This window comes from Mycetomoellerius zeteki, unplaced genomic scaffold (assembly GCF_001594055.1).
Source record: "Mycetomoellerius zeteki isolate Tzet28-1 unplaced genomic scaffold, Tzet1.0 scaffold188, whole genome shotgun sequence".
Lineage (NCBI taxonomy): Eukaryota > Metazoa > Arthropoda > Insecta > Hymenoptera > Formicidae > Mycetomoellerius > Mycetomoellerius zeteki.
Genome location: NW_017256836.1, coordinates 1,235,928 through 1,263,371, shown reverse-complemented (window position 1 = coordinate 1,263,371; position 27,444 = coordinate 1,235,928). Strand labels below are relative to the sequence as shown.

Genomic DNA, 27,444 nt, shown 5'->3' with positions numbered 1-27,444 from the left:
TGGACCAAAAATGACCAAAATTTTTGTCAGTGTATAGGTATATCATTTCTATCATTTATCTAGTTACTTGAATAAATTCTTGTAAAGATTCCACGTGTGTGTCACATCGTAACATTGTGAATGTTATTAAAAGATTTCCGAAAGGACCGATGTTTCATGCCGAACAATGTATAACATTGTGACATGAGAAAGTCATCATGCGTAACGCTCATTTGTTCATTAATTAATTAATTAATCATTTCGATTTGCATATTATTGCAATGAGTGTCGACCTGGCGTCGACGGTATTTACGATCGATATTTCATGTTGCTCAATTTCGCGATGCCTCCAGGTGCAAAATCGGTTACTCTCACCTGCGTTGCATCGTGTCGCGAGATCTGCAAGTCACATCGTAAATGCATTTCATTAACAATGTTGGGTGGTTATATAAAAAATTTCGGAATCACTGTCAATCAACCATTTCCATTCTATTCAATATTAATTTCTTAAAGCTTTATCTGTCCGCCGGTATGTGATATTAATATTTTTTTGCTCCTTTGTAATTATCTGACTCAAAGTATCCTATAATGCTCGATTATGTCGAAACATCAACTTGTACTCTCTGTGAAAGAGGGCAGAAATACTGCAAATTGATTGAAGAACCTGTCCGCATCCCGAAATGATACTCGCTGGTTCTCAAGTATCCTATACGTCGTTTTTCGTAATCTCGCTGACAGCGAAATTGCGAATCCGCGGGAGACGGGGTTAAAGAACGCGCGTGCCCCGATTGGCCTGAATGGCCAGAAAAAGAGAGAAAGAGCGGTCGTCTCCGGAAGATTGTCTCGTTCCCTTTAAAGAACGGAGAGGAAAGCACGACACGTCGGCGATCGTTGCATTGTGACGCGGACCGAACGAACGAGATCCCGTTCGCGCGCGCGCGAGCACGAAGCGGACGAAGCGGGCACCCCAAAGCGCGCAGCTGGTCCCACGTCACTCGTTCCGGGCACACGAACGAAGTGCGCTCTCATCGGTTCTCCCACTTCCACCGTCGCTCGCGCGTATCTCTTGTCCCCTTCCCGTCATCCTGTTCCTTTCAATCGGTAGGATGAACGAGGACGGTAGATCGCAGCCACGCTTCGGCCACGCGACTTCAAGTCGCACAGAAGCCTTCTTGCACTCTCTGTGCCTGTAGGTCGGAGGTTGTAAGTTATAACACACACGCACGCGCGTCTCGATAACAATCGAAACGAGTCCACGATGCGTTACATGTATTATTAATTATCTCCATTTTCTTTACTTCAAACATGTTACCATTTGTAATAATATACAATTATAATATACAATAAGCGGATAATGGGTTTCAGCTGTGATGACTGGAGATGATTGTGGGGAAAGTAGTTCAAACATAACGTTTAATATATTTCATGTTATTTCAAATATTTGCTTTAAAAGTATGAATAACGTTAAGGAGTTTTTGCAATACCGTGTATCCAGATACGGTAAACGCTAAAATCACGTTATTTAATGGAAAGTCGAAACTGCACATGTACAAAAACTCCCAATTTTTTATAGTTGTTCCCATGTATAGAAGCGTAGAACGATCAAATAAAAATAATTTGACCTCGTACTACATACTTCTAATCGCGTAACAAATGAGTTAAAATTTGCTGTTTTCAAACTGTGAAGTAACTCTAAAATTAAGGCATTGATTTCTATAGTTTGTGTTATCACATATGCGGTCCTATGACATATTATACTGTTAACTCTAAAATTATTATATAGCGATCTAAAATAAAAATTTATGTAACGGTTGCTCATGATCGAGGGTCGGTGATGAAATCATTAATGCATATACCGGGTTTCTTCGAGCAGTGAAGACATTTGCAATCGACGTGACATCAACGGGAGACAAGAGTATGTCGCGAGCGGGATGCATATGGTTGCTTCCGGGAGGAAACCGCTGACCGCCATTTGATTACTATCATCCTTGGAGAACACGACAGTTGGCTTCTTGTCGCGAGCGGTCGCGTCATACGCCTTCGGCGAAGCGACGCGTAAGAACATCGCGGTGGCATTTTCACCGAGGGTCGGCAAAAAAGAGGAGCGTGAGATCCATTGGCGCTACGGATTAGTCTCCGTGCGAGTTGAACAGACTACGTGTGGCAAAAAAAAGGAAGAAAAGAGAGAAAGAAAAAGAAAGCGATTTCTTCTCGGCTCTTTTCTTTCGGCCCTCTTAGGACCCACCGAATCCCGGTGCAGGAAACGGCTTGAACTTTTTGCGCCTTCGAATCTTTTATCATTGAAACGGTCTCGGTTATCTCAACTTTTAATGCCGCAAAAAGAAAACTGTCTGTCAAATATTCACGTGTAACAGAGGGAGAAAGAATTACTTTTGTTATCCTTTGCAAAAGTACTACTGAGGGATTTACACGAATGACTGCGGATTGTTTGTGTACTCTGAAGATTTAATCTCCTGCATGAAAATAACAGAATTAATGTCGCAGTTGAATAATTTAATTTCCACATAATACGGAAGAACTTGCGTGATATAACATCTTGATCATCTTGATTCGAACATATTTTTATATATAAATATATAATAAGTTAATAATAAGAAAAGATATGTTAATATGTCAGAGAAATGTTATGTTTAAATCAACAAATGAAATAATAATTTCTATTATACTTTCTTGTTGAAATAAAATTAAAAGTTAATTATATTAAAGAAATAAAAAGTTTGTCACTGTACTTAATAATAATAATATCTAATAATCCTAATTTTTTCTCCTCTTTCAATAATAATTACATATTTAATAATTACAATTTTTTTACAATTTTGATACATTCATTATCACGACATTTCAATGCCATTTTCTAAATAAAACAGACAGAAAAAATTGTATTGCACTGCTAAAAATGATGCCAAGAAGTTTTATGTTTTGTTGTACGAAAACGCATGAGTATCGTTTACAATTGACAAATTCAAGCGAAGTCAGCAAGAAACGTAGGGGAGGGGGCAGAAGATCGAGCAGGCTGATCGTATAATTTTGCACATTGTAAAGCTTAGTCCGTGGCAGGGTGGGCCCGATAGAGAAAAGGGGAGTAGAATTACCTTTCGCAGTTGAATAGAACGCACCTACGTAGGCACGTAGGACCAGTTGTATAGCACAGCGTAAGTGCGCCTAGAAACAGGGTCGGACGATTGAGAGAAACAAGGAATCGACTATTCGTATACATTTTACGTATCGTGAAAACGAGATGATGATATCATACACGATAATTTCTCAGTTATTTCTATCAGTGCATTTAATTGAATTTTGTTATCAGTTCAAATATCTTTTAATTTAATTAGATTTATTTTTAGTTAAAAAATATTTTTGAAAAAGTTCTTGATACAATTAAACGTTGATACTCGAAGATAATATTAATAATAAATTGATATATTGTTAGATATGATTCTTTAGGCTTCTGTTATTGAAGATAAAAAATTTTAATTAATTTTTAATCAATTTAATTGCACGACAATTATTAAACTGCAAACAGAATGGAAGTGCAGTTCATTCCTCCGAAGCACTATCGTACGAATTTATAGCTTCAAAATCCGCCCCTGCAACGAAGCATGGTGCGTAACAGAAGTGCGTAGGCATTGGTCGTGCACACGTGCAGGGGCACGCGTCGTGACAAAGGGCCCGCACTGATCCACCCCCTTTCTACCTCGTTTTAGTCCCTACTTCCTCGTCACCATCACCCCTCTTGCTCATTCCATCTCTCTTGCGTTCTTCTGCGGCTGTCGACTGCTTCGGTCGCTTAACGCGAAGACTGAAGCACTCGTCGTGTTATTAGCGCTTTTTAAGCACGTGGACCCCCGCGGCGCATCAGGCTGTACGAATTTTACACGTTAAACTTGCGCTTATGCGCTAGCTCGACTTGACCGATAATCGTGAATCGGGGAACTTATTACTCCACCCCATCGCACCGGAAGAACGAGTCATGTTCGTGCCAGGCGATGGCGATCACCTACAGCGAACAAACCTATGACGAAAGTGTATTTCACGATCAATACTTAAATAATATAAGCAACAGCATTTACTTCATACTACATTTAACGAAACTTTGTGACAGATTAGTAGGAAAACGAGATTTCTAGAGAAGCGACAATAGATTCTAAACACGAGAATTTAAATAAAATAAATTTAAATAAACTTAAGGGGTGCTGTTGCATGCAAGACGAAAAGATCTCGTTCCGCCATGGCAACGTGACCAAATAGACTTTGTATCGTTGCAATACTACGATCATCAATAACCCCAACGGTTATCCCTTTAACAAGAAATATGGGAAATTAGTTAGGGATGGTACCACGCTCGTCCATATAGAGCGCAACCGGGACTGCCAATACTAAGCCATGGTGAACGAGAACTGCGGCCGAATTTATAACGAAATATATAGAGCGGCGACCCTCGCGCGAAAGAGAAGCTTTAATCTCCTGATGCCGAGGGGTACCGAGGGGAACGAGCGAGCGCGTACGCCTCGAGTCCCACGAGAGGAGTGTTCGTGGGGATTATGCGCGAGAACGGGGAACCGCCGTGAGGCCCCACCGAGGCCCCCATTGTTGAGGATCTTCTCCGACGCATAATGCCCCTGGATGAGCCTGTAAACTTATCAGTCGGACGGTCGCGAGCAGCATCGATGCGCCGCTCGATAATACCGAAACTCCGTGATATACGTGCCATGGCGGGAATGAGGGCGATCGCGATCGGAGGATATTACGATCGCGCCGCCCCATCTGATTACGTAAATCAGGATCAGATCATTCTCTGCTCCCACGTACGTTTTTGCCTTTTCTCGTACGCGCGCAAAGAGCTCGTTCCTCGGAGCCGCGTGCGTTTCTGAAAATATTTGAATCCATTTTGCCGCACAACTACCGGATCAACATATCGGGGACTTTACGGGATTTGTTCGCGCGTACCACGATTTCGGAATTCACCCGGTTCGACGTCAGACTTAAATGCCAAATGGTTGATATGTTACTCTTGCAATGATAATCGTTGAATTACGCACGTTTAACGCACGATAAGACACGATACTTAGACGTTGCGGTCATGGAAAGATGACCCGATATGTACATATAGACCGCTTTATATTTCTCGCATAACATCTTTACATGTATATTTCTTATATCACATCGTATAAATTCCGATTATGCGTTACACGAAAAGTAAACCAACATCGATTTCCTGAGAATCGTTTCCTTCTCTTTACTCGAAAAGGAAATATCGTCGCGCTCTAACGAGCATCTTGTGTGAAGATTGATCTTTTCCCGTTTTCAATGAAAATAATGTGGAAGTGAGAAGAGTAAAGCATTATCCTTAAGATTTCATAAATCATCGTCTTAATCACTGCTGAGAACTAATCGGTGTCACGTGCAAACAGTACGTATACGAATTGCCTTAATCCCCTGTGGAAACGAGAAGGATCTTCCTTGCATATGGGAAAACCATAGCGCCGTGTTATTCCCATAAACAGATTTTTCCCAGCTGTTATGCTGGGAACGAAAAGTCACCGTTCATTTCGTCCTTCCACTCCATAAAATTGCTAACAGACAACTACTTAGATTATTAATAAAATATTAACTCAGATTTATATGAGACATATGATATTCTGGACTCTAGATGTTTATTGCATTTTAATAAATGATATTATCGAGTTTTGCAAATCTAAAATTAAAATTCTGTGCACAAGGTTTTGTAGACACACAGCCCCAGTTTATATAATGTATTGTATATTATAAATTCGAGCCTCCATTTTAATCGTACGGTTGGTTTAGGGGCTCTCAGGTTTAGGTGCACAAATGCAGACTAGATCTAGGTCGATCCTACTGAACCCTCCAATCCCTTAGGTATAATCAGTACAACCCCCGGCATGAAAAGCTTTTTATCGCGGTTGCTTTCTAAATTACAATTTACGTATGCGCATAAAAATTACAGGTAGGTACGCTCTAATTTAATATTCTATTCAATCTCTTTTGCATAGCAACTACAGCACAATTCTTGATTATTTAATTAAAAAATGATTTTTTAGATGTATATAAGCAATGTCTCTCATTCTTTCTGTCTTGTCTCTTTATTATTTCTCTTTTTAGGAAAAGTAGATATCTTTAAAAATAAATGCTAGTAAATCTAAATTTTAAAAAGTAAAACTTTTTCCAAATTAAGCACAAAATTTTAAATAATGATATATTCGACGATAGACAATTTTAGAACCGGTTTTTTTATTTTTCCGAACAAAAATTATATTTCGCATTCGATATATCACTCTCACGAGTGTACCGCCCTGAAACACGAAACTTCCGCGGCGCGACGAGTGAGTGTGGTTCTTCCTGTCTTTTGCCGCAGTAGGAAATATGCCAGGTGGAATTAAATTGTTTTTTGTTATTTCTTTTTGTTCATACAGTTGAAAGATTTAAGGCGTATGCAGTTTGATATTATTCGCAAGTAAAAGTGAACGAAGTCATTAGTGTCATAAATTCTAATTATTCTTATTATTTTATCTCTCACGCTATTATATGGATTACAAAATAAAATATTTTATATTGTATACATATGTGTTTTCTCATGTTGCGTTTTACGGTATACTATGATGAATATTAAAGCGCTCTGGCATAGAATAAAAATACAAATCATGAAACGCATTTATTTGATACGAATATCTAATATGGGGATCTACGTAATCTTTGATCACCATCATGAAGATAGCAATATTCCGACAAGAATAGTTTTTATTAAATAGATAATAGTTACAATAAGAAGTATATTCTACAGATGTTGTCCACGAAAATTTTGAAATTAAAAGATTCTATACAATATATATAACACACAATTAAAATGTATAAAGAATTTAATAGAATATAATATATATTGTACGCAAATAGAATATACCGGATAGAAACAGGCGCTAAGTATACTAACAATATAAACATGACTACCTAATAATATTACTCCGCCATCGGCAGGCATATCATCGTAGAGCAATAAGGGCTAAAGCACATAATAATATAGCTCCCTTTAATCGCGTATATCGACCGCCGTTCAATTACGCATTAGATTACCAAGATCACTTTGTCTTTCTTTACAGTCTTCTACGGCCGACGCCACCGGTACAAGAAGCAGTAATTGCGAGCAAGGTACGCACGCACGTTCGCACGCACGTACGCACGCACCAATGTTCACCGCGTATTTATTGCTGGGCCGTAGACCTACATACGTAGTGGTACAACCGGCACACGCTCTCTCTCCCCCAGCATATGGCGCGCACGGTCCCCCTTTTTCAGTTCCGGGGGAGAAGAAACGAGGGGCTGCGGCGCGTGCTGAAAATCCCCACCATTTCTTTCTCTCTCATTCTCTATTCCTTTCCCTTTCACGGTTTCGCTCCCTCTCGCATATGGGCGCCCTTCTCCCTTCTCCCTTCTCGCTCCAACCCCGTGATCCAACTCGACGCGGTACGGCAAAATGCTGAAACGTAACCCATCTATCGATGTCCGCGCTCATTCTCGAAGCGGACGCCATGTAGTGCATACCATAGAGGCATGATCGGCGAACAGAGGTGCTGGTGATACGCGATCGTGAGGATCTCCCTTCCAGCGACGGCGAACGCGAACTTCCAGTTAGTCCCAGGGGTCTTTGTACTCTTAAGGGCACCCTCGATATTTCCGTTCCGTTACCACTCCGTTTCGTAAATCAACGTGGACCAGATTGTTCCCCATATGATCCATGTGGATCGTCGCAAGTGACGAGTGAGGAGTGACGAATGTGATGAATGAAGATTTTTCAGTCGAATGGATTATTTGAGTGTGTGTAATTAAACTTCCACAGGATTTTCTTCACATTCGCATATATTGGACATCAGAAATATCTTTTATAGAAAAGTAGTACGTGTTATTGTGTCCCGTGTAAAAACGAATTTAAAATACAAAACAGATCGATTCTGATAATTTTACATTGATATTACTTGTGCCAAAAATCACCGAATCACCGAGCTTTCATTCATTCGAACATTAGATCAATTTATCTCTAATTGTTTGAATGTCTATGGTGTTCGCAATGATTTACAGTGAATGTTATAGTGACTGATGTTTACGAGATCGATCTTACAGTCGAAATTTCGATCGTAATTCAATATTTGTGTTCATCGCAAGCGCAACATGCTGTACATCAATCAACAATCCTTCTAACAAAGAAGGAAAAAACGCCAATCGATAGCATTGCGCGAGAAGATATTGATGAGAGACACATAAGTGGATAAAATTATTAAAAGTGCCTTCAACTTTTCTCTCAGAAATTGAAATTTCTCGCCTTATAAAGAGACTCTTTTTTTTTGTTATTTGTTTATATTTGAAGTGTGTTATGTACGAGATTGTCAAAACGATTTATCTTCATGGCAATTAGCGTTAAAGAGTACTTTCACCAAGCATCGCCTTGATCTTCGGTAAGTATTCAACTGGAAAACCATAAAAATATGTATACATCTCTTGTATAGTGCGCTAAATAGCAATTGGTACAATAACTAAGTTAGGTAAATTATTTTCAATTAAAAGTAAACTAAATCGTATTTTATAATTAGTGGAGCCATCGTTCTTCACTTAAAATTTTGTTAAAAAATTATTTCGAATCATGTTAATCGGTAATCAGTCGAATGCAAACGATAATGTGCCTAGAAATGAATTATGATGCTTGATATTAGAAGGGGGAACATTTTTTCAGTTAAAAATATATTGATAATATGCGTAAAACAGATTTGTTTTGAAATATCTCGATAATAGTTTCCGAGGAGTCGACGACCGTCGTGGAGAAGAATAGACGGTGACCTCATACTTTACTTAAGCCGTGGCGACCGGCAGCGAGACAATTAGATCTCGGTTTGGGTCATCAGCTTCATGAGTTAGTAAAGGAAGAAGCTATAAGCTCTTACAGCAAAACATTCACGCATTTTTATTTCAAATACGTTAGCTTTTGAGAAGATAAAGAACTATATAAAGTAGAAAATTAAATGTATGTTGAGTATGTTGTATATCTATAAAAATAAATATTTGAGAATATCATTAATCATAATTTAAAAGCGTTTATGTCTTTACACAAAAGATTTATAATGCTTTTTTTGTGAACATATCAGATTTGACCCAGATTTAAATTGATACCCACTCGTGTCATCATCGAACAGTCTATATCGATAATTGTCTTTGTCTCCGGCAAGAGAACACGTTTTATTTATAAACTCGGCAATTAGATTCGTCCTCGACAAGCATTAGTGTCGTTTATCGACCGGTTGAATCTACTGTGTCTCTTAACGCAACTCGTTTAATCAACACTATTGTGGAAATTACGCGGTATAATATTTAAAACACAATACTTTATAGAAGTCATAATTTATCAAGATACTGTATAATTTTTAATGTAAAAATATTATTAATCATATTTCTACTTCCATTATTTTAATTATTTGGCTTATTAAATTTCTTTATTATTCAACAATTTTTGAAAATAGTCACTTAACCACTTCAAAAATTGCTTACAATGTTAAACTTTACGAAAAGTATTAATTTTTTCAGCTTGGAACAAAATTGTGGATCTTCGATGATCGTTCACGTATTCTAAGAACTCACGCTGATTCGTGTCACCGAAAAGTACTCGTTAAAACGAGCACAATGGCGACCATGGGGGTAACGGTGTTTTGCAATAGAGTACAGATAAACGGCAATGATCAAGAACAATTGATGTTGCTACGAACGTTACAAGACAACGAGAACAATATCATTGGTAATCAGTCAACGTTGGCAGTCCCAAAAAACAACACCAGTAGTAATGCGACGAACTCTACGACGGTGTTACCCCCGTACGATCCTACCAGACTGAAAAAACACGGCAAAAATGGACAACCACCTCCTGTTGCTGTTGCTAGAAGAAACGCCAGAGAGAGGAATCGTGTGAAACAAGTAAACAATGGATTTGCTACCTTGCGACAACACATTCCGAGCCACATTGCTGCAGGTTATGGCGATAGGGGTAAAAAGTTGTCGAAGGTAGAGACTCTTAGGATGGCCGTCGAGTACATCAGAGGTCTTCAGAGGCTCTTGGCAGAAGCTGACGGCGTTGAATATGATTCCAAGACTGTCGGTATACAGTGCGCTCCTTCTCCAACTAGCAGCGTCATCTCTTCGACTCATAACGGCTCTGGCGAGAGACTCGTTCTCGAGGACGACGTATTAGCCGCAGAAGATGACGAGAGGGAACAACTGGACGAAGAAGAGGATGAGAATGCTGCCAAATCAAAAATTACATTATCCAGGTAAATTCTGAATGTTGAATTAAAAGAATAGTTGGAAGAAGAGAGAGAGAGAGAGAGATTTATGAATAGAAATGTAGAAAAAAACATGTGGTTCTATTTTACTTCATAAAATTATTGTAGAGAAAATTACATCCCAGCAAACTACATAAATATAACTACTATATACATAGATGTAAAACATGTACATTTATGTATATGTTATATAGCCATTATATATCAGTGTTTGCTAGAATTAATTATAATTTAATAATACAATTAAGTTTAAAAAGGTTGTATGTCTTTTTTTTTCTTTAATCATATTAATTTTATTCCTTTTTCCTCATAGACTATCTCCTGAACTATAACCGGTGGACAAAATTTCTCTAGATTATCGCCAAATTCGGTGGCCTCGCCACCCTCGGAGTATTATGCTCAGAATGAGGAGAATTTAGAACCGCAGATTCTATCGCCCTATAGTGGTGCCGGAGACAGCGAAGAGGGTGCGACGACCGTCTACGCGACTAGCCCGGAGACTTTCTCCGGAGCCCTCTACTACAAACAAGAGATCACCGAGACGGGAGAATTCATGGACGTAGTCAGCTGGTGGGAACAGGAACAGGGAAGACTCGTCCATCAACAGCACACGCAACGGCTGACGCACGTGTAACCATAGGTAAGTTCCCGACGAGTTCAACTCAAATTGCGTGTTCAAGTTGGGAGAGAGTCTAGCCGATAACAATTACAGAAAAACTCTCTATGTAAATATATTATCTTATCATAAAAATTATTTAATGAAAAATCCTTTATTTTTATATTATCGTAATATATCTTTTATTTTATATTTTTGTCAATCTTGAGTGAAGGAATAATTATTTAGTCTAACGAACTGTGCACCGAAATATTTCCAGACTAAACACAATTAAACCACTGTAGTAATTTCGCGAATTAAATTAAAATTCTAATAATTTTGATGCTCAATCAGGCATCATATTTCAAAGATATTAATATGCTGAAAAACTGTAATTAAACTTATTGCGAAAAAATATTACCTCGGCCGGGAGTCGGGTATACCATATATGTCAAATACACATATATCATATTTAGTGATTCAAGATTAATTTATTTAAAGCATTTTAAGATCTAGCTTTGACCGTATAGGGCTCTGATTTATCGGTTGTGTCTCTCACATACGCGGTCTAAAAATGATATTAGTAATTATTTAATAATAGAGATTGCTCAATTTTGACAGACAATAGAAGCATTTGCAAAAAAATGAATACGATAAAGAAGTGTTCGTTCGAGTGTCGCGAGTTGCATGTTCGATGCATTCAGGATGCACACGTGATACCCGCGTCGCGGAAATGCCGCCAAGTGGAAACTCGTGTTCGACGCTTCGTTCTGAACACGTGCTACGTCGGTGTCAAGCCCGAAAATAAACTTTACGCATCGAACCACTTTGCGAAGTACATGCCGACATGACACTTGGATGTCACGGTCTGTCTCTCCTACGTTTTTTGTCTCATCGAGAACCCTCTCCTTTAAAAAAACTTCATATCACAGAGCAAAGAGCATATTGTCCTATCGAGGCTATAAAATTATTATAATACATTAATAATGTATAAAAATGTTACAGCTTCTTAATTTCAAAATAATTTGACATTTATCATTTATTATTTCTATTTATTATCTTTATTTAATACTCAGTATAATAATAACAAAGAACTTTCTTAAAAGATATTACTTTAAGAATTATTCATAAAAAGGTTACCCCTTATATTTAAGTAGCGATCAAGATTTCTCCTTAAAAAATTCGAATTAATTTAGTTTTGCAATTCTCGTTTCTCTATCGTATTTGTGCTCAAAACTTTGTACATCGAAGGTCGAAGCAACCTTAATAGTCGACAGTATGCAATTTGGGGGACACATGGCTGGTGGTGGATCATGGTGTGTCATCTTAAAAGCGTGCAACCACGAACGGAAGTGGCGGAACGTCTAGCCATATGTTGGATATTCTTCTTGAAATATCTCGCAACCAGACCTTCCTCAATCTTCTTGGTTTCCAATTGCTGGTCATCAATTCCCATGGATATCTGACACATGTTCGCTTCACGATCGAACTACTTCTTTTAAATTCACTTAGAAGAATTTTAAATCGATATCCGTATAAGCATGTAAAATATCCTATATACAGATATTCTTCAATATTTTTTTAAAATATCTACACGAGAGTTTAAAGATCAAAAGAGATTAATTCTCAAATTCAAATTTACTTTTATGCAATTTGTTTGATACATTATGCATAAAATACATAAACAAATATCAATAAGAATTAAAGGAAATTAAATTTCCTTGAAAATTCATGCTAGAGAATAAAAAAGTCTCATATTATATTTCATTTATCATTTAAAGACTTTTTACAAAATTTTGTATATTTTCAATTTATGTATGAGTATGGCAAATTTCAAATGGATATATTTCTTAAAGGGAAGAAACGTAACCGTTGCATAGCGATAACCAATGCATTCAATTCTGAATGAGCAACGGGGGAAAAAATCAGCTGGCGGGCGGTGCCAGTCGCTGTACCACAAATAGAAATCGCGGTTTCCTTAGAAACGTGCGTAGCGCCCACGTGCCGTGCATGCAGACGGACATGTAGTGCTGGATGCACATACGTTGATCGACTAAAGGGCGACGGAAGCTGACTTACCGCTACCACTGACATATGCGCAGCATGATGATTTAAAAAAGTCGAGTCATAGGCTGTGAAATGCCACGCACAGAATTTTTGTTTTCAAAGTCATTAATTCCGTCGTCATTAGTGAAAGAGAAAATTTATTCTTTGAAATTATTTTTTTAGTATTATATAAGCAATTATACACTATCTAATAAATTTCTCGTGTTTTTAATTCATTAAAGATAATTATAATTTATATAAATATTTATCTTAATTATTTCTCTAAATTTCTCTGGAATTATTTCTTAGATTTTATCACAATATTTTTATCTGCCTTTCTTTTAACCAAAGTATCTTGCTTTTTTTGTATATACATATTTTCTCTGGGCAGAAATATATTTATCACAATATTCACAGCACGATAAGAAGCTCAGGGAGCAAGGAGCTTTTAGGTTTAGGTATGCGATGGTTTGGAATGAGTGGCCAGCAAGTAATTCTTGACAATTATAAAGTGAGGTCATCTACGAAGTTTACGAGATGCGTCGTCGCGTCAAATTAATTTAATAAATTCCTTACTCGACTCCCGGTCACGTATATCGGTGTATGCGACCACTGTGCCGGTTTTCTTCCTCGCATTTAGTTTGTCTCCGCGCGGGGACAGTATCGTGAGAGGCACATGAGTCCCAGGTCTTAACATAGCGTTAATCCGCAAGGTGAGAGAACTCGCCGGATCTCTCTGTCCTTCTCGCATCCGAACCAGCCAGTCCAATTAAATCTTCTTTTTTAAGTAACGTATTATACCAATAACGGAAATGCGTTACGCGCAAATTAAACGCGAGATAATCCACGGTAATCAAGATAATTAATCGAAGTGGCGTAACGTCGCATCGAACACGGGAGTCTCTCGGTAGAGAAGCGTGTGTAGGGGTGGCCGGAAAGCCGTAGGCTAAAAGTTGCAGTAAATAATGGCCGCGTCTCGCTTTAGTAATTGAAACGTATTATAGAGATTAAATATGATATGAGATACGGCCGTGCTGCGACCATGTAATCGTGAGAATTTTTCTTAAGGGCTCTTCGACGGCAGAAGAAGTCCATAAATTCGCTACATAAAAAAGAAGAAAATAGAAGAGTAGCTTTTCCTGTAGTTATACGGATTCTTTACATAATAAACAAAAAGAAATTTTAAACATCGCCAATTTTTATATATGACAACTTTAATATTTTGCAGTAAAAAAGAATGACTTTTTCTTTTTGTACACATTATAATAATTATCTCTTGACTTTTAAAGGATAATATTTGTATTTAGCAGAAATTAACTAGCTTTATTAGAAATGTCGAGAGGAAAAATGTTTTAAAAATAACATGAAACAAGCGGAGACTTTAACAAATTAGCACAAATTGTGTTGGGAAATAAGCATGAGACGAAGTTTATGGCAATCGTCACAGTCGTTTTCCGCCTTTGACTTATTCCACAGACATTTAGTACATGGAACAAAGAATCCAACGAGCAATATGCTGGTGGAACCCGCATGTTGGTTATCTTATCAATAAACATTACCAGCATGGTAGCGCAACAGCTTTAAAACGACAGTGACGGTTTGCAGCCAATTTCAGTACTGCTAAATTTCTCGATTTTTAAAATTATTTTTTTTGACATAATTGCGAAAATATATCACAGATATTCCATTTTTATTTAATTATGTATTTTCGTGTTATATTTTATTATATTTATAGTTATAATGATAATTAGATGAAATTTTATCTTCTACTAAAATAATTTTTTATTTTTATTATACATAACGATAAATCTTAATTGAATTCTGGTAGATTTAAGTTCTCTTGATATTACTGAGAAAATTCAATTGTATATATTTTAAAATGAATAATTCTATACACTTTTTTTTTCTTTAACAATAGAAATTTAGTTGCAATCTAAGATACGGGTGTTCTTCTTTCGTTTATCGAGATGCGATATTGACAGATAAAAAAGAATATAAAGTCTGAGGACTTCCAGATTCGAGAGACAACGAATACTTCGAAAAAGAACACTTCACATAGTTCTTGGGTTCTTAGGATCTTAAGAGTACAGGCGTGGCAGATTCTCTAATTCATCTCTCACCACTTATGTATACCACACACGCTTTCCTCAAACATTTTTTTATCGGCATCTTTGCGGTTACGAAGAGAAAGACATTTCTTCACCGAACTCTTTGCGAGACACCATCGGCTTTAAAATGGATAATGTACAATTCCCCGAAATTGATTTAAATTCCTATTTTTGTTATTTTTTTAAATGAAACTTACGTTGCTTGATAGTTTAATTAACATAATATACATTCCTATAATCTTTTTATAAAAGATATTAATTGAAATTAATAATTAAATATTTCTGTAATTCACATTGTTTATTCACAATTTTATATTATTATTTTATAATATAATTTAAATTGTATTACGTGCGCGCGTTGTAAATTGACTTATAATAGTATTATATTTATATATTAATTTTTATGTTTAAAACAATTCGGATCATAAGTTGGCGTTGTATTATTAATTACATGATTCCACTATAGCCCACTTTTTTACAGAGCTTTTTAATTCAATATACACCACGAAAAACAGGAGTTCCTGACATCTTTTTTCTCATACTGTGAAACTATCCCGTTCCTTCTTTGCCCCCCGATGCTTTCTTCAAAAAAAAAATGAGGATTTGCCACATTATTTGTACATGCGTTTTTTCCCACGATATATCCGGAATCTACGGGATGTCCGCGACGATTCATCCGTCCGTTTCCGAATTTAATTCTTCCCCAATACAGCTAAACGAGGATCCGCGCGATCCAGTGACGGAACACAATAGCGAGACGGGACAAAAGATCTCTCGAGGATAGACGGGATCTTTCTTCCTTCCCTTACTCCCCGGATCACGAAATTGTGATGGAAACTGTTTTCTTTCGATATAAATCTTCGACAAGGGTTCATAGATACTTCAGATAGTAACGGTTGTGGCGATCAGGAAGACAATTTTTGTATTTGCAGAATTTCACAATAACAAGAGAGTGACGTTCGATTTCTATTATAAAAATACAGAATAATTCACATGAAATGTTATAAAATGTAGAATCAATTCTCAAAAGTAATTAAAACATGAATTACTCTGCATATAAAAAAATTAGTTCTACTTAAGTCTAAGTATTTAATATTTATTATACACAAATGTTAATATTCTTTTGTAATTTTTTTCAGTTACGGATTCTAATTAGGCAAGATTAATATTTGCAACAAAATTCGAGGTCCACTACATAATACGCTTCAATCAAATTTCGTATGATCTCACTAGATTTGGATGAAGATTATCTCGACAATAATATATGACAAGATATCGTAAACACGAGCACGTGTATTGTGATCAATAGCAAAACTTAGAAAATCGTACTTACGAGTACGAGAAAATTGTACTTATCCGTTAAGCCGGATCCGCATATTATTATAATAATTTTCTTTTGAATGACCGATAGCATGTGAAGCTAATATGCGTGCTACATCTTTATTCAATACATCAGAGGTTTCACCTTGTATTCATGAAAGATTGCTTATTCGCATTGCAGAGTATCTTAAAAAGCTTTATAAATTATTCTCCACACATACATGTATTAATTATGTTATTTTATAAATTACCATATACTTTCAAATGTACTAATTAATTATCTTCTTTCAAAAACAATGGAGAAAAATATTTTAATTCATTTTAGCAATGACGTTTTGCGCTTCCAGAAAGAAAATACTTATTTTATTATTTATATCACAAGTACAATTAGTTGTATTATGAATATGATTATATTTATGAAACTATTTGCTGCTGTAAAGAAACTGTAAAGTTGATAAACGTATACGACGTGCTATATGGATAAAAACAATGATTCTTGTTATATTAATATCATCAATCGTTGATGCACTCTATTTTATTAAACTTTTACAGTGCTCATATTTAAGATTTAAAAGATAAAATTATAACATTCTTATTTATAAAAACAATGTTTATAGAATATTTATTACGCCGTATGTTTATCACTGCACAATTTGCAACATGTTATACATATTTAAAATCATAAAGGACATCATTAGGTAGAGTATATTTAAAGAAATAGGTCAATCAACAAGAAAATGATTTAGAGAAATATGTAATTATATAATTATACATTATGTAATTACATGTACTGCATATAAATTTTACATTTATATTGGTTGTATTTTTAGCCTTGTCTACAATAGTCACATAGGCTGTGTCGCATGTCGTGTGAGAATGTCGCAGGAGTGTTGTTTCTAGTCGCATGACTGTTGCAGTCGCAAGAGTTTTTATCGTGATTTGAGCCATTTTTAACTTTCTGCGACTGCGACAAGCGTATCGCATGAGCTCAGCCAATCACAACACAGCAAGTTTGGAGGTAGAATTTATTGTCGAATTGCGTGCAAACAATCCTTGCAACTGTTGTAGACGCTCATTTAGCGACACTCTTGCGACATGCGACACAGCTTGTGCGACAATTGTAGATGAGGCTTTACTATTCATTGAAAATTCTAATTATCTACATAAAATATTAGAATATACAAAAATATATAAGTATATAAGTAATATATAGTAATATTATATGTATATCATGTATATACTATACATATATATGTATAATATATATATATAATTATATAAAAATCAATCTACAACCGATATATGTATTATTTATTCTGCATATATATATAATATATGTATATATATATATATAGTATATATGTGTATAAATATCTTTTATCATTTTCTCGTTTTTTGCTTTGTTACGTGTTTGATACATCCTGTATAGAAAAGATCTGTGAATCTCGACTTTAATGCTGCGAGACACAATAATAAAATTTGTACATAAAAGTGCCTTAACTAATCGTAGGCAGTAAGTTATATTAATATTTATACCTTTTTTATATTCGAAATTTTTAAGAGAATATTTAAGATACTAATATATAATAGTTATTATTACGTTTTTCTAAGCACTAAGTCGTGCTATCTGTTTTGCGATATTATGATCTATTCAAGAACGAAAGTCATTATATTGTATATGACGTTACAGCAATCAAATATTTTTTAATGGATTCTTTAAGAGAATATTTAACGGCGTGCTAAAAAATGTATACGTTTACGTGCCTTAACTATGCGAAATAAAACAATGCGATCAGATCTTTAATTCCCTTGTCGTAATTCATTAGTTATCAAACGATACCATCCCTCCCTTCCCCAAATACAGTATTATCCAATATTATTTACAAAAAATATGATTTGCTTAACAGAAATTTGCTTAACAAACGATGAAATTGTTGCAAATGTATAATAATTTATGCGATTATGTTTATTATAAGATCTATACGCTTCGTAATATATATATAATACTGCTTATTGTATACATTTTTTCAAGAGCGATATCAATTATAATGAATATTATATATTTTTGTTGTAAATTTTATATTACTTACAAATGCGTTACATTACTCGACCGTTCTTTCGTTTCGAGTTAAATCAAAGTATTATGAAAAAGTCGAAAGTGTCATTTTAGGATTAAGACTTAATGTACACTGTTAAAAATGTTATGAAATTTCATAAACTTTTAATATACAATGGTAAATGATATTTAAATCACTCGTAACTTAAACGATATTTAATGTATATGTTAATGAAATTAAATTCAAGTAAATTAAAATATATAAGTGTATTGAAATTTAATATACTTTTAATATACAGAGATAAATAATATTTCAATTCACTGTAAATTAAGTAAGTAAACTTTAATGTACATGTTCATTAAATTTTGGCGCTTTCCGCTTTGTGCGAAACAAACCCATCAACTGTTTTTACTGATTTCTAGACTATTCTGAACACCCGCTTGTATCGAGATTATGATTGCTGTGGAAAGTGCTATGTTTATTAGTGCATATTGTGAACATACAAATGTAAGTACATCAATGTAAATATAATGTTGATTCTATAATGAGTCGGTAGTCGATCTTATCGATGAATTGCGGTGAAGTTGGTCAACAATCGACTTGTATGACTAACAATAACGTTATAATCGATTTTCTTAAGTCTGGTCAAATTCGATTTTATTCCTTCCCATTAGTCGAGCTAAACGACTTGCTGTATAATTAACAGCTTGTAGATGGGAAAAATCATAGTCACCTATTTAGATTAAAGCTGGTTAAGATTTGATCGATGTGAACCCGGCGCCCAACTTTATCAAAAATAAAAATTAATACCGTAGCGCGTTTGTACTTCGTTTGTACCTGTTTGTACCGATCATTATTTCGTTTGTACCTCAAACAGTTAAACAAAAAATGAAAAATAAAAAATGGCCAGCGCGCAACTTTAAGATTTTTCAATTTCATTTATGCCATTCGAAAGAGAATCGTTTGTACCCGTTTGTACCTCTTTTATTTTCGTTTGTACCTCAAAGGGTTCGGAGATACAGTGCTTTTCAATTTTTGCGCAAGCCCTATATAGCTAACTTTGCCAATTTTCAAGATATAGATAAGATATAAATAAAGTTGCGCGCTGGCCATTTTTTATTTTTCATTTTTTGTTTAACTGTTTGAGGTACAACGAAATAATGATCGGTACAAACAGGTACAAACGAAGTACAAACGTACTACAGTATTAATTTTTATTTTTGATACAGTTGGGCGCCAGGTTCACATCGGTTAAGATTTGAGATTTCTGACTACCGATGCGTGGGTAGAATAGACTACACTGAGTCGAAAAGTTCTGTACCATTTTGCGGTGTCAGCAAAATGGTACAGGACTTTTCGACTCAGTGTAGTCTATTCTACCCACGCACAAAATATTTTGCGGTTTTTCTGTATACACACACACACACACACGCACGCACGCACGCACGCACGCACACGCACACACGTATCCCATGTAAAAGTAACATGTATATTAAATTCAATAAAAATATATACACATTAAAAGTAACACATATGTTAATGAAATAGACATCAGTAAATATGAATATTCATATACAACATTCATTATTTTTCATTGACGGGCTTGAACCAAGCTTCCTTTATATGTTAATTAAAAATTATTAAGAAATTTCTAACAGTGTAAATTATTCACGAAAATAGATGATATTTTTATCGCTACTAGCGCTATTGACATTCTTGTAAATATCAGTGCCTTAATTAAGCTTAAAATTACTATTGTATGATCTTGTATTTGATATATCTTTTTATAGTATTTAAAATATATTTTATTAATTATGTATATCGTAGATTTAATTTAACAGTAACAATCTATACCATAATAATTATTTATAAAGATAATCGAACTATTGAAAAAAATTTTTTAAAGGAGAACGAAAAAACCAAATTAAAACGTATTAAATACAATTTATATTTGTTTCATTCTTGTTTAAATGCATGATTGTATTGGTCCAGATTCAGATTTTTTGTACTATCATCTTTTTTCAAATAATTTGAAGTTTGTACGAAGAAAATGAGAGTGACTTACATTAATTTAAAATTGTAAGCAAGATTAACTATAATTAAAACGCATTAATAATTTCGTTACTTTGTCATGTGTCACGAGAATACAAAACTTTTTTGTATTTCTTGTATTTTTAACGTTTGCTTTACGATCGATAAGCTGATTTCCGGTAAGAAGGTTGTACTTCGCTATGTCACGTTTGGGACAATAGTTTCACATTGACAAACATTAATTCGAAATTAAAAGGTCATCCGGTCTACGATTATTTTGCGTGATGTAAATGTATGTGATATTGACGAAACAACGTGATATTGACGAGGTCACTGTATAATTGAAAAATGAGCGAATATATTCTTGCGGACTATTAGCTATAAAATATCGGTCATTACTGTATGCAAAAGTAGAAACTCATTCATCGTGAATAGGTGAAATTGTTGTTAACGATCCTTTAATAGCTTAATAGCAAATGAAATATTTCTATTAAGATACTGTCACATTAACTCTGATTTTTTGAGTCTTATATCTTTTAATGTCAACACCATAATTAGTGAGTAAAAAAAGTGTTTAAAAAAGTGAGGAATAACCGAATAAGTGACTTACATCGCTAGACTATTTTAAATCGGCATGGACCCGTATCTAGTAACAACATCCCATTTATCGATCATAACTTATTCTTTACTGGGAACAATTGTTACACTATTAATTGCAACATATTATTACGTCGAAACCTCTCGAGTAATTCGTCTTATAAAAAAATTACCAAGTATGTACATATTAACAATAAAAAGGTTTAATTTCTAGTTCGACTGTATGTTCGCAATTGTAATCTCTGTCAGAATTGATTTTCCTATATATATGTATATATATATTAGCCTACAATAATTTTTTTTCTTTTAGATCCACCATCCGTACCTATTATAGGCCATACATTAATAGCTCTCAAAGAGTCTCCCGAATTTTTATTCCAAAAAGGTCTTAATTATTATGAGATTTATGGGACTGTAATAGGCGCATATTTAGGCACAAGAGCATTAATCTTTTTATCAGATCCACAAGATGTTGAAGTAATACTAAGTAGTTCTGTGCATATCGACAAAGCTGACGATTATAAGTAAGAAATCAAATTAACAATTAATAAAATTATGAAAATTTACGCATATACATATTATGTACATATAATGTGTTTTATTTCTATATGTATGTTACAACTAAAGATGCAAATTCTATTCTAAATGATCTGTCATTTATTATAAGACATTGCTTATTACTATTACTGGGAATAATTAATCCCCTTTTTATCTCTATCGTAGATTGTTTAAACCTTGGCTTGGAGATGGTTTGCTGATCACATCAGGCGACAAATGGCGCGGACATAGAAAGATGATTGCGCCTACATTTCATATGAATATCTTAAAGACATTTGTGCCCTTATTTTACGAAAACAGCGTAGATCTCGTGAACCGACTTCGCGATAAAGTTGGAAAGGAATTCGATTGCCACGATTATCTATCAGCCGTAACGGTTGATATTTTAACAGAAACAGCAATGGGAATTAAGAAAGAAAGAAGACAAAAAACCGGATACGAATATGCCATGGCCGTGATGAAGTATATATTGTTGTTTCCTTAAAATTACACGTAATATTTTATTAAATATTTATCATGTAGAAAATGTACTCATCATAATTTGAATATTGTAGAATGAGCGATATTTTACATCGAAGACATTATGATATGTCAGTACGGTTCGATATATTTTTCAAATTTTCGAAGCTTGCAAAGCTCCAAAAGAAATTACTCAAAACTATTCATTCATTAACAGAACATGTAATCAAAGAAAAATCAAAAGATGTCGAAGAAAAATATGAAAAATATCAACAACTAAAAGAAGAACAAAATGATAAACTAATAGAAAATTCGAAGATAACCGAAAATGTAGAAAACGTTAAAAATAATGCCGCTAATTATATGCATTATGTAAGAGATGATCTTGATGACATCGATGAGAATGACATAGGTGAGAAAAAGCGACTTGCTTTCTTAGAAATGATGTTCGAATTAAAAAAAAATGGGCAAATGACTGATGAGGACATCTGGGAAGAAGTAAATACTATCATGTTTGAGGTATTACAATACTTTCAATTTCCTTTCGACAGTAAATTTAATCTTGTTATAAATCTTTGAATATGAACTTTTATAATTTAAATTTTTCTTAGTTTCTACAAAATATCTCGTATATTGCATTGTTATAATATAATAAATAAGTTATTAATTTATGCATTAAAAAAAAGTAATTATCGATTTATTACAGGGTCATGATACTACGGCGGCTGGCTCGAGTTTTGCACTTTGTGTCTTAGGAAATCATCCAGATATTCAGGTACCTTCATTATTACTATTTTTAATAATTATTAACTGATAATCTTATCGTTTGCACATTTGTGTTGCAAAATTGTTATATACACTGTTTTATTAAAACACGATTACTTCAAAGTAGCTAAGAAAGCGATCAAATCTCTTCGATCTTCGGTCTTCTTGACACCATAGAATGCCATACTTGTTCCTGGGATGAATTTTTTGGGAACTTCAAGGTAGTCGTTTAAGGTTTTCTCATTCCACACAATAGCTTTTTCCTTCATAACTTCTGTGGATTTAAATCCCGAAATAGCTAAAAGAAATAAAACAGTTACATAATAAATTAAGTTCCTATACTATCATCTCTCTCTCTCTCTCTCTCTCTCTCTCTCTCTCTCTCTCTCTCCCTCTCTCTCTCTCTCATCATTTAATAGTATTATATATTTACGCATGAATATTATTAAGCAACTATTAAAATGTTTTTTTCTGAAATTCTTTTTTATTAAAGTATTTTCTCAATCGAGATATTGTCTATAAAACATTGGGACATTTAATGAAACACTTACTTCCACAAGTCTTGCCCATGATGCCATACAGGTTAGGACCTATTTTATGTTTTCCACCTTTTTCCGTGGTATGACATGAAACACATAACTTCATAAATAATTTCTTACCGTTGACTGCATCATCCATTTTAACAGATTATTTATTTGTTGACAACTAAATTTATATTTAAATTAAATTAAAATAGTAATTAAAAAACATTTTATTTCGCGATTTTCAATCTTTCTGAAAGCTAGAGGTCGATATATTGTTTGATTAACAGTTCGATAACAGTTCGATAACAGTTGTATAATAATTCATTCTAGGTGAGCAGTTTACCACCAAAAAGTCGCTTAGAAAATGCATTAACCGATCAACACAACGTTTTAGTGGCTGGAAATAATTTAATTCGATCTTTTTATATTATTTTGAGAAAAAATATTTATATACACTTTATTTTTTTATGTAATCGTTGAATAGTTTAGAACAATTTTTTGTTTTAAATTTCTAAACTTCGAATAAAAATTTCGAAAAAATTCTGTAAGCTTAATTGATTAGTTTGTGAGAAAAAAAAATATATAACTGTAGTCATTTCTCAAGCTTAGACATTTTTTTATTTAAAAAATTATTGATTTTATTAAAAAAGTCTAAGAGACAAAAAAATGTTCATTTTGATCCAATTAAGCTTTCAGAATTTTTTCAGAATTTTTATTCGAAGTTCAGATTTTTTGAACAATAAATTGTTCATAACTATTCAACGAACACATAAAAAAAATAAAGTGTATATAGATGTTTTTTCGTAAAATAATATAAGGAATCGAATTAAATCATTTCCAGGCAATAGAACGTCGATTGGTTGGTTAGTGTACTAAAAATGAGGGTAAATCGCTCGCCTATTCTCCATTTTGTTTTAATTCAATGATTTTCACTATGCAGGCTCGCGTACACGAAGAATTGGACGGAATTTTTGGTGATAGCAACAGACAATGCACTTTCCGAGATACTTTAGAAATGAAATATCTCGAGAGAGTTATTATGGAAACTTTGAGACTTTTCCCACCCGTACCTTTTATTGCCAGGCGCCTTAATCAAGATGTGAAAATAGGTAAGCTATTTGGATTTAAATACATTATTAAAAATGGTAATTATGATAACTATTATAATATTAGATGTGTGCGTGAGTTATAAGTTACAGCCTGGCGGAAAAAAATTTTTATGAAAAAGTACAGAAAAACTACATAGATTGAGACAAGATCTTAGAAATTCTTAATTTTTCGTAGATATTCATAGTGGAACGTAGAGTGACGTTGTTTGAGCACGGAGGATTTCTTGGTTTTTCAAACAAACAACGTTCCCACTACGAATATCTATGAAAAATTAACAATTTCTAAGATCTTATCTCAATCTATGTAGCTTTTCACAATTTTTCCGCTAGAGACACTTACTTTAAGAACTCATTTATAAATTAAAGAGAGACATACACATATAATTAATTTATTTTATAGTTACAGGAGATTATGTTCTCCCAAAGTCTGCCACAGTAATAATTATACAATTCCTGATACATCGCTTAGAGAAGTATTATCCAAATCCAACAGTTTTTAATCCAGACAACTTTTTACCAGAAAATATGCAAAAAAGACATTATTATGCTTATATTCCTTTTAGTGCTGGGCCAAGGTGTTTAATACTCATTAATATTTTGTAGTAATAATTTTTTTCTATTTTTAGTAATCTTTTTTCTGAAGCTTTTTTAAACTCATAGTTAGAAAATTACGTTTAAGTTTAAATGTTTGTTTTTTAAATATTGATATGTAAAAATATTTTGCCATGAATAGCAAAATATGGTCATATTCGTTAACAATGGCATATTTTTCAAAGGTCTTGTGTGGGACGGAAATACGCTATGCTGAAACTAAAAGTTTTGCTGTCGACAATACTGAGAAATTACCGTATTATTTCTGAAACGCCGGACAAAGAGTTCCTCCTGCAAGCTGACATTATTTTAAAAAGGCATGATGGATTCAAGATTAAAATCGAACCGCGCACACCGACATCTTGTAAAGAATAATCAGGAATTATAATCCCATATCTGCATAAAACATAATCCAGTAAAATATAAATAGATTGACGATTGTCCTAGTAAGACAATTTATTTTCTACTTCTTAATCTCACTTGAGTAAGTATATTTCTCTAATAATTTGCTATATATTTTTCTACATTACTAACCAAATGTAAGACGCAGATGAAAAAATCAATATTATATATATTATACTTAAAACATTACAGATATTGTCAAGACACACTGTATTCAACAACTTATTTGCAGATAAGATAGGTTTGCATTATTAATATTAATGAATTTTCAATATTTTATTAATTTCAAGAGTTATAATTTAAAACTAATAATTACTTATAAAATTAATAATTACTCTACTTTATATAATTTTGAGCAAATAAAGCGCTATAATAAAAATCATGTTGTTCCGTCTTACGATTTCAATAATATATACATCTCATATATTCCTTCTAAAAATATTGTAAACTACCCCTATATTTTCCGCATAAAAATTTAAATCTATTTTGTTTAAAAATATTGATTATAAAAAAAACTAAATTATAAAATATAAAATTTTCGGTACACAAACGACAGAAAGTTGAATATATAAAAGTCGATATACTTTATATATCAAAAATAATTAAAAATACTAAATGTTTTTATCAAAGAAAAGCGAAAATGCAACTTGACAAGTGGATCAGTCATTAATTGAGACGTTCCACATCTCTTCATTCCCAATGGTCGATGATATTAGCTTTCCGCGCGCGTTGCTTCCGCCATTTTCTGAAGTCTACGAAAATGAATTGCAACATCCAAGGTAAAATAAATACACTATTCATTACTAGTAGAGAAATTTGATATATTTCGTAGCTATCAGTCCAATCCCTAATAATTCCTGTAATAAAACACACGTGCATTGTTATATAACATATTAGAAATTGTATAACAGTCTTTCTCAACTTACCCACGATGGCACCAAAAATTATCGTGACTAAACAGTTGATAACAGAATTGATACCGTAAGCCGAGGCAAATTTTTCTATGTTGAGATCTTCTATGATAACTAAAGGTTGCGAAACTAGCAGCCACGATCGCACGACGCCGATTAATGCTGACGTAATTAACGCGCCTTTAAGTGTATGCTTACATAGCAGAAAGCCTATAATGTGAATTTTATATGTCATTTTATAAACTAAAAATTCGCGATAATTTATTTACTTAATTATAGGATTAAATATACTTACCTATTTTTGCGAATTCCATTAAGATTGTGGCAGCAAAGAATATATACTTCGATTTTATGTTTATTATCAGTGTAAAAACTGACAATAAAATTTTCGCCGTCAGCTCAGCTATTCCAATAATTGTAACACTCAGTGCGGCGTAGTCTTTTGAGTGTCCTGCATCGGTTATTATAATTGGAAGAAGATAAATAAAACCAATGTCGGAATAGTACACGAAATTGACGCCAAAGCATAAATTTAAGAAACAGAAGTTCTTCACCAGAGACATATCCACAAGATCTTTCAAAATGGTTTTATACCTTTCATGTTTGCAAGATAAAGCAGAGAGTGTAAATTATAAAGGTGGAACTACACTGAAAAAAATGCATGTAATTTTACATGGAAATTACATGTATATGACTGGAAAATTATTTAAATTACATAAATATGCTTGGAAATTTACTGGAAATTATAAATTTCCAATCATATTTAGGCAATTTTCCAGTCATGAACATGTAATTTCCATGTAAAATTACATGCATTTTTTTCAGTGTATATATTACGGTATCATTAAAAACAAATTACATTATCGAATTATAGAGATATACAGGGTGTTTTAGACCACCCGTACATCCTTTTTATCTCCGCAGAATAAGATTCAATCGAAAATATGTTCAGACCAAAGTTGTGGGGTTCCAAAAGATGTATTTATTGATCATATCAGTTTGACCTTGGGTGGCTTTGCCAAGGTCAGATCAAGGTCACA

General features: G+C 33.8%; 4 protein-coding genes across 4 annotated transcripts in view; 2 read left to right on the top strand and 2 right to left on the bottom strand.

Annotated features, from left to right (window-relative positions):
- Nucleotides 1-8,366: 8,366 nt before the first annotated feature.
- On the top strand, nucleotides 8,367-10,965 carry LOC108721906 (uncharacterized). The gene is given in 3 exon segments (XM_073512024.1): nucleotides 8,367-8,462; nucleotides 9,583-10,392; nucleotides 10,645-10,965. Coding segments are annotated over 2 exon segments (1,035 nt in total). The 5' UTR covers nucleotides 8,367-8,462; nucleotides 9,583-9,678.
- A 10,157-nt stretch (nucleotides 10,966-21,122) lies between these two features.
- LOC108721927 (cytochrome P450 4g15) lies at nucleotides 21,123-25,636 on the top strand. Its single transcript, XM_018446744.1, has 8 exons — nucleotides 21,123-21,261; nucleotides 21,396-21,609; nucleotides 21,809-22,105; nucleotides 22,198-22,621; nucleotides 22,809-22,877; nucleotides 24,332-24,500; nucleotides 24,901-25,075; nucleotides 25,277-25,636. Exons 1-8 carry the CDS (start codon nucleotides 21,123-21,125, stop codon nucleotides 25,464-25,466), a joined length of 1,677 nt encoding a protein of 558 aa, XP_018302246.1. The 3' UTR covers nucleotides 25,467-25,636.
- Nucleotides 22,908-23,545, bottom strand: LOC108721928 (cytochrome c-1). Its single transcript, XM_018446745.1, has 2 exons — nucleotides 23,419-23,545; nucleotides 22,908-23,165 (listed from the first exon to the last, which is right to left on the bottom strand). Exons 1-2 carry the CDS (start codon nucleotides 23,543-23,545, stop codon nucleotides 22,981-22,983), a joined length of 312 nt encoding a protein of 103 aa, XP_018302247.1. The 3' UTR covers nucleotides 22,908-22,980.
- Nucleotides 25,637-26,183: 547 nt separating the features above from the next.
- LOC108721880 (uncharacterized) overlaps nucleotides 26,184-27,444 on the bottom strand; it is a 6,587-nt gene continuing 5,326 nt past the window's right edge. The window contains exons 8-10 of the mRNA XM_018446666.1: nucleotides 26,700-26,998; nucleotides 26,420-26,614; nucleotides 26,184-26,350 (exon numbers count right to left, since the gene is read on the bottom strand). Coding sequence (XP_018302168.1) covers nucleotides 26,184-26,350; nucleotides 26,420-26,614; nucleotides 26,700-26,998 — 661 coding nt within the window. The remainder of the gene's footprint in view (nucleotides 26,351-26,419; nucleotides 26,615-26,699; nucleotides 26,999-27,444) is intronic.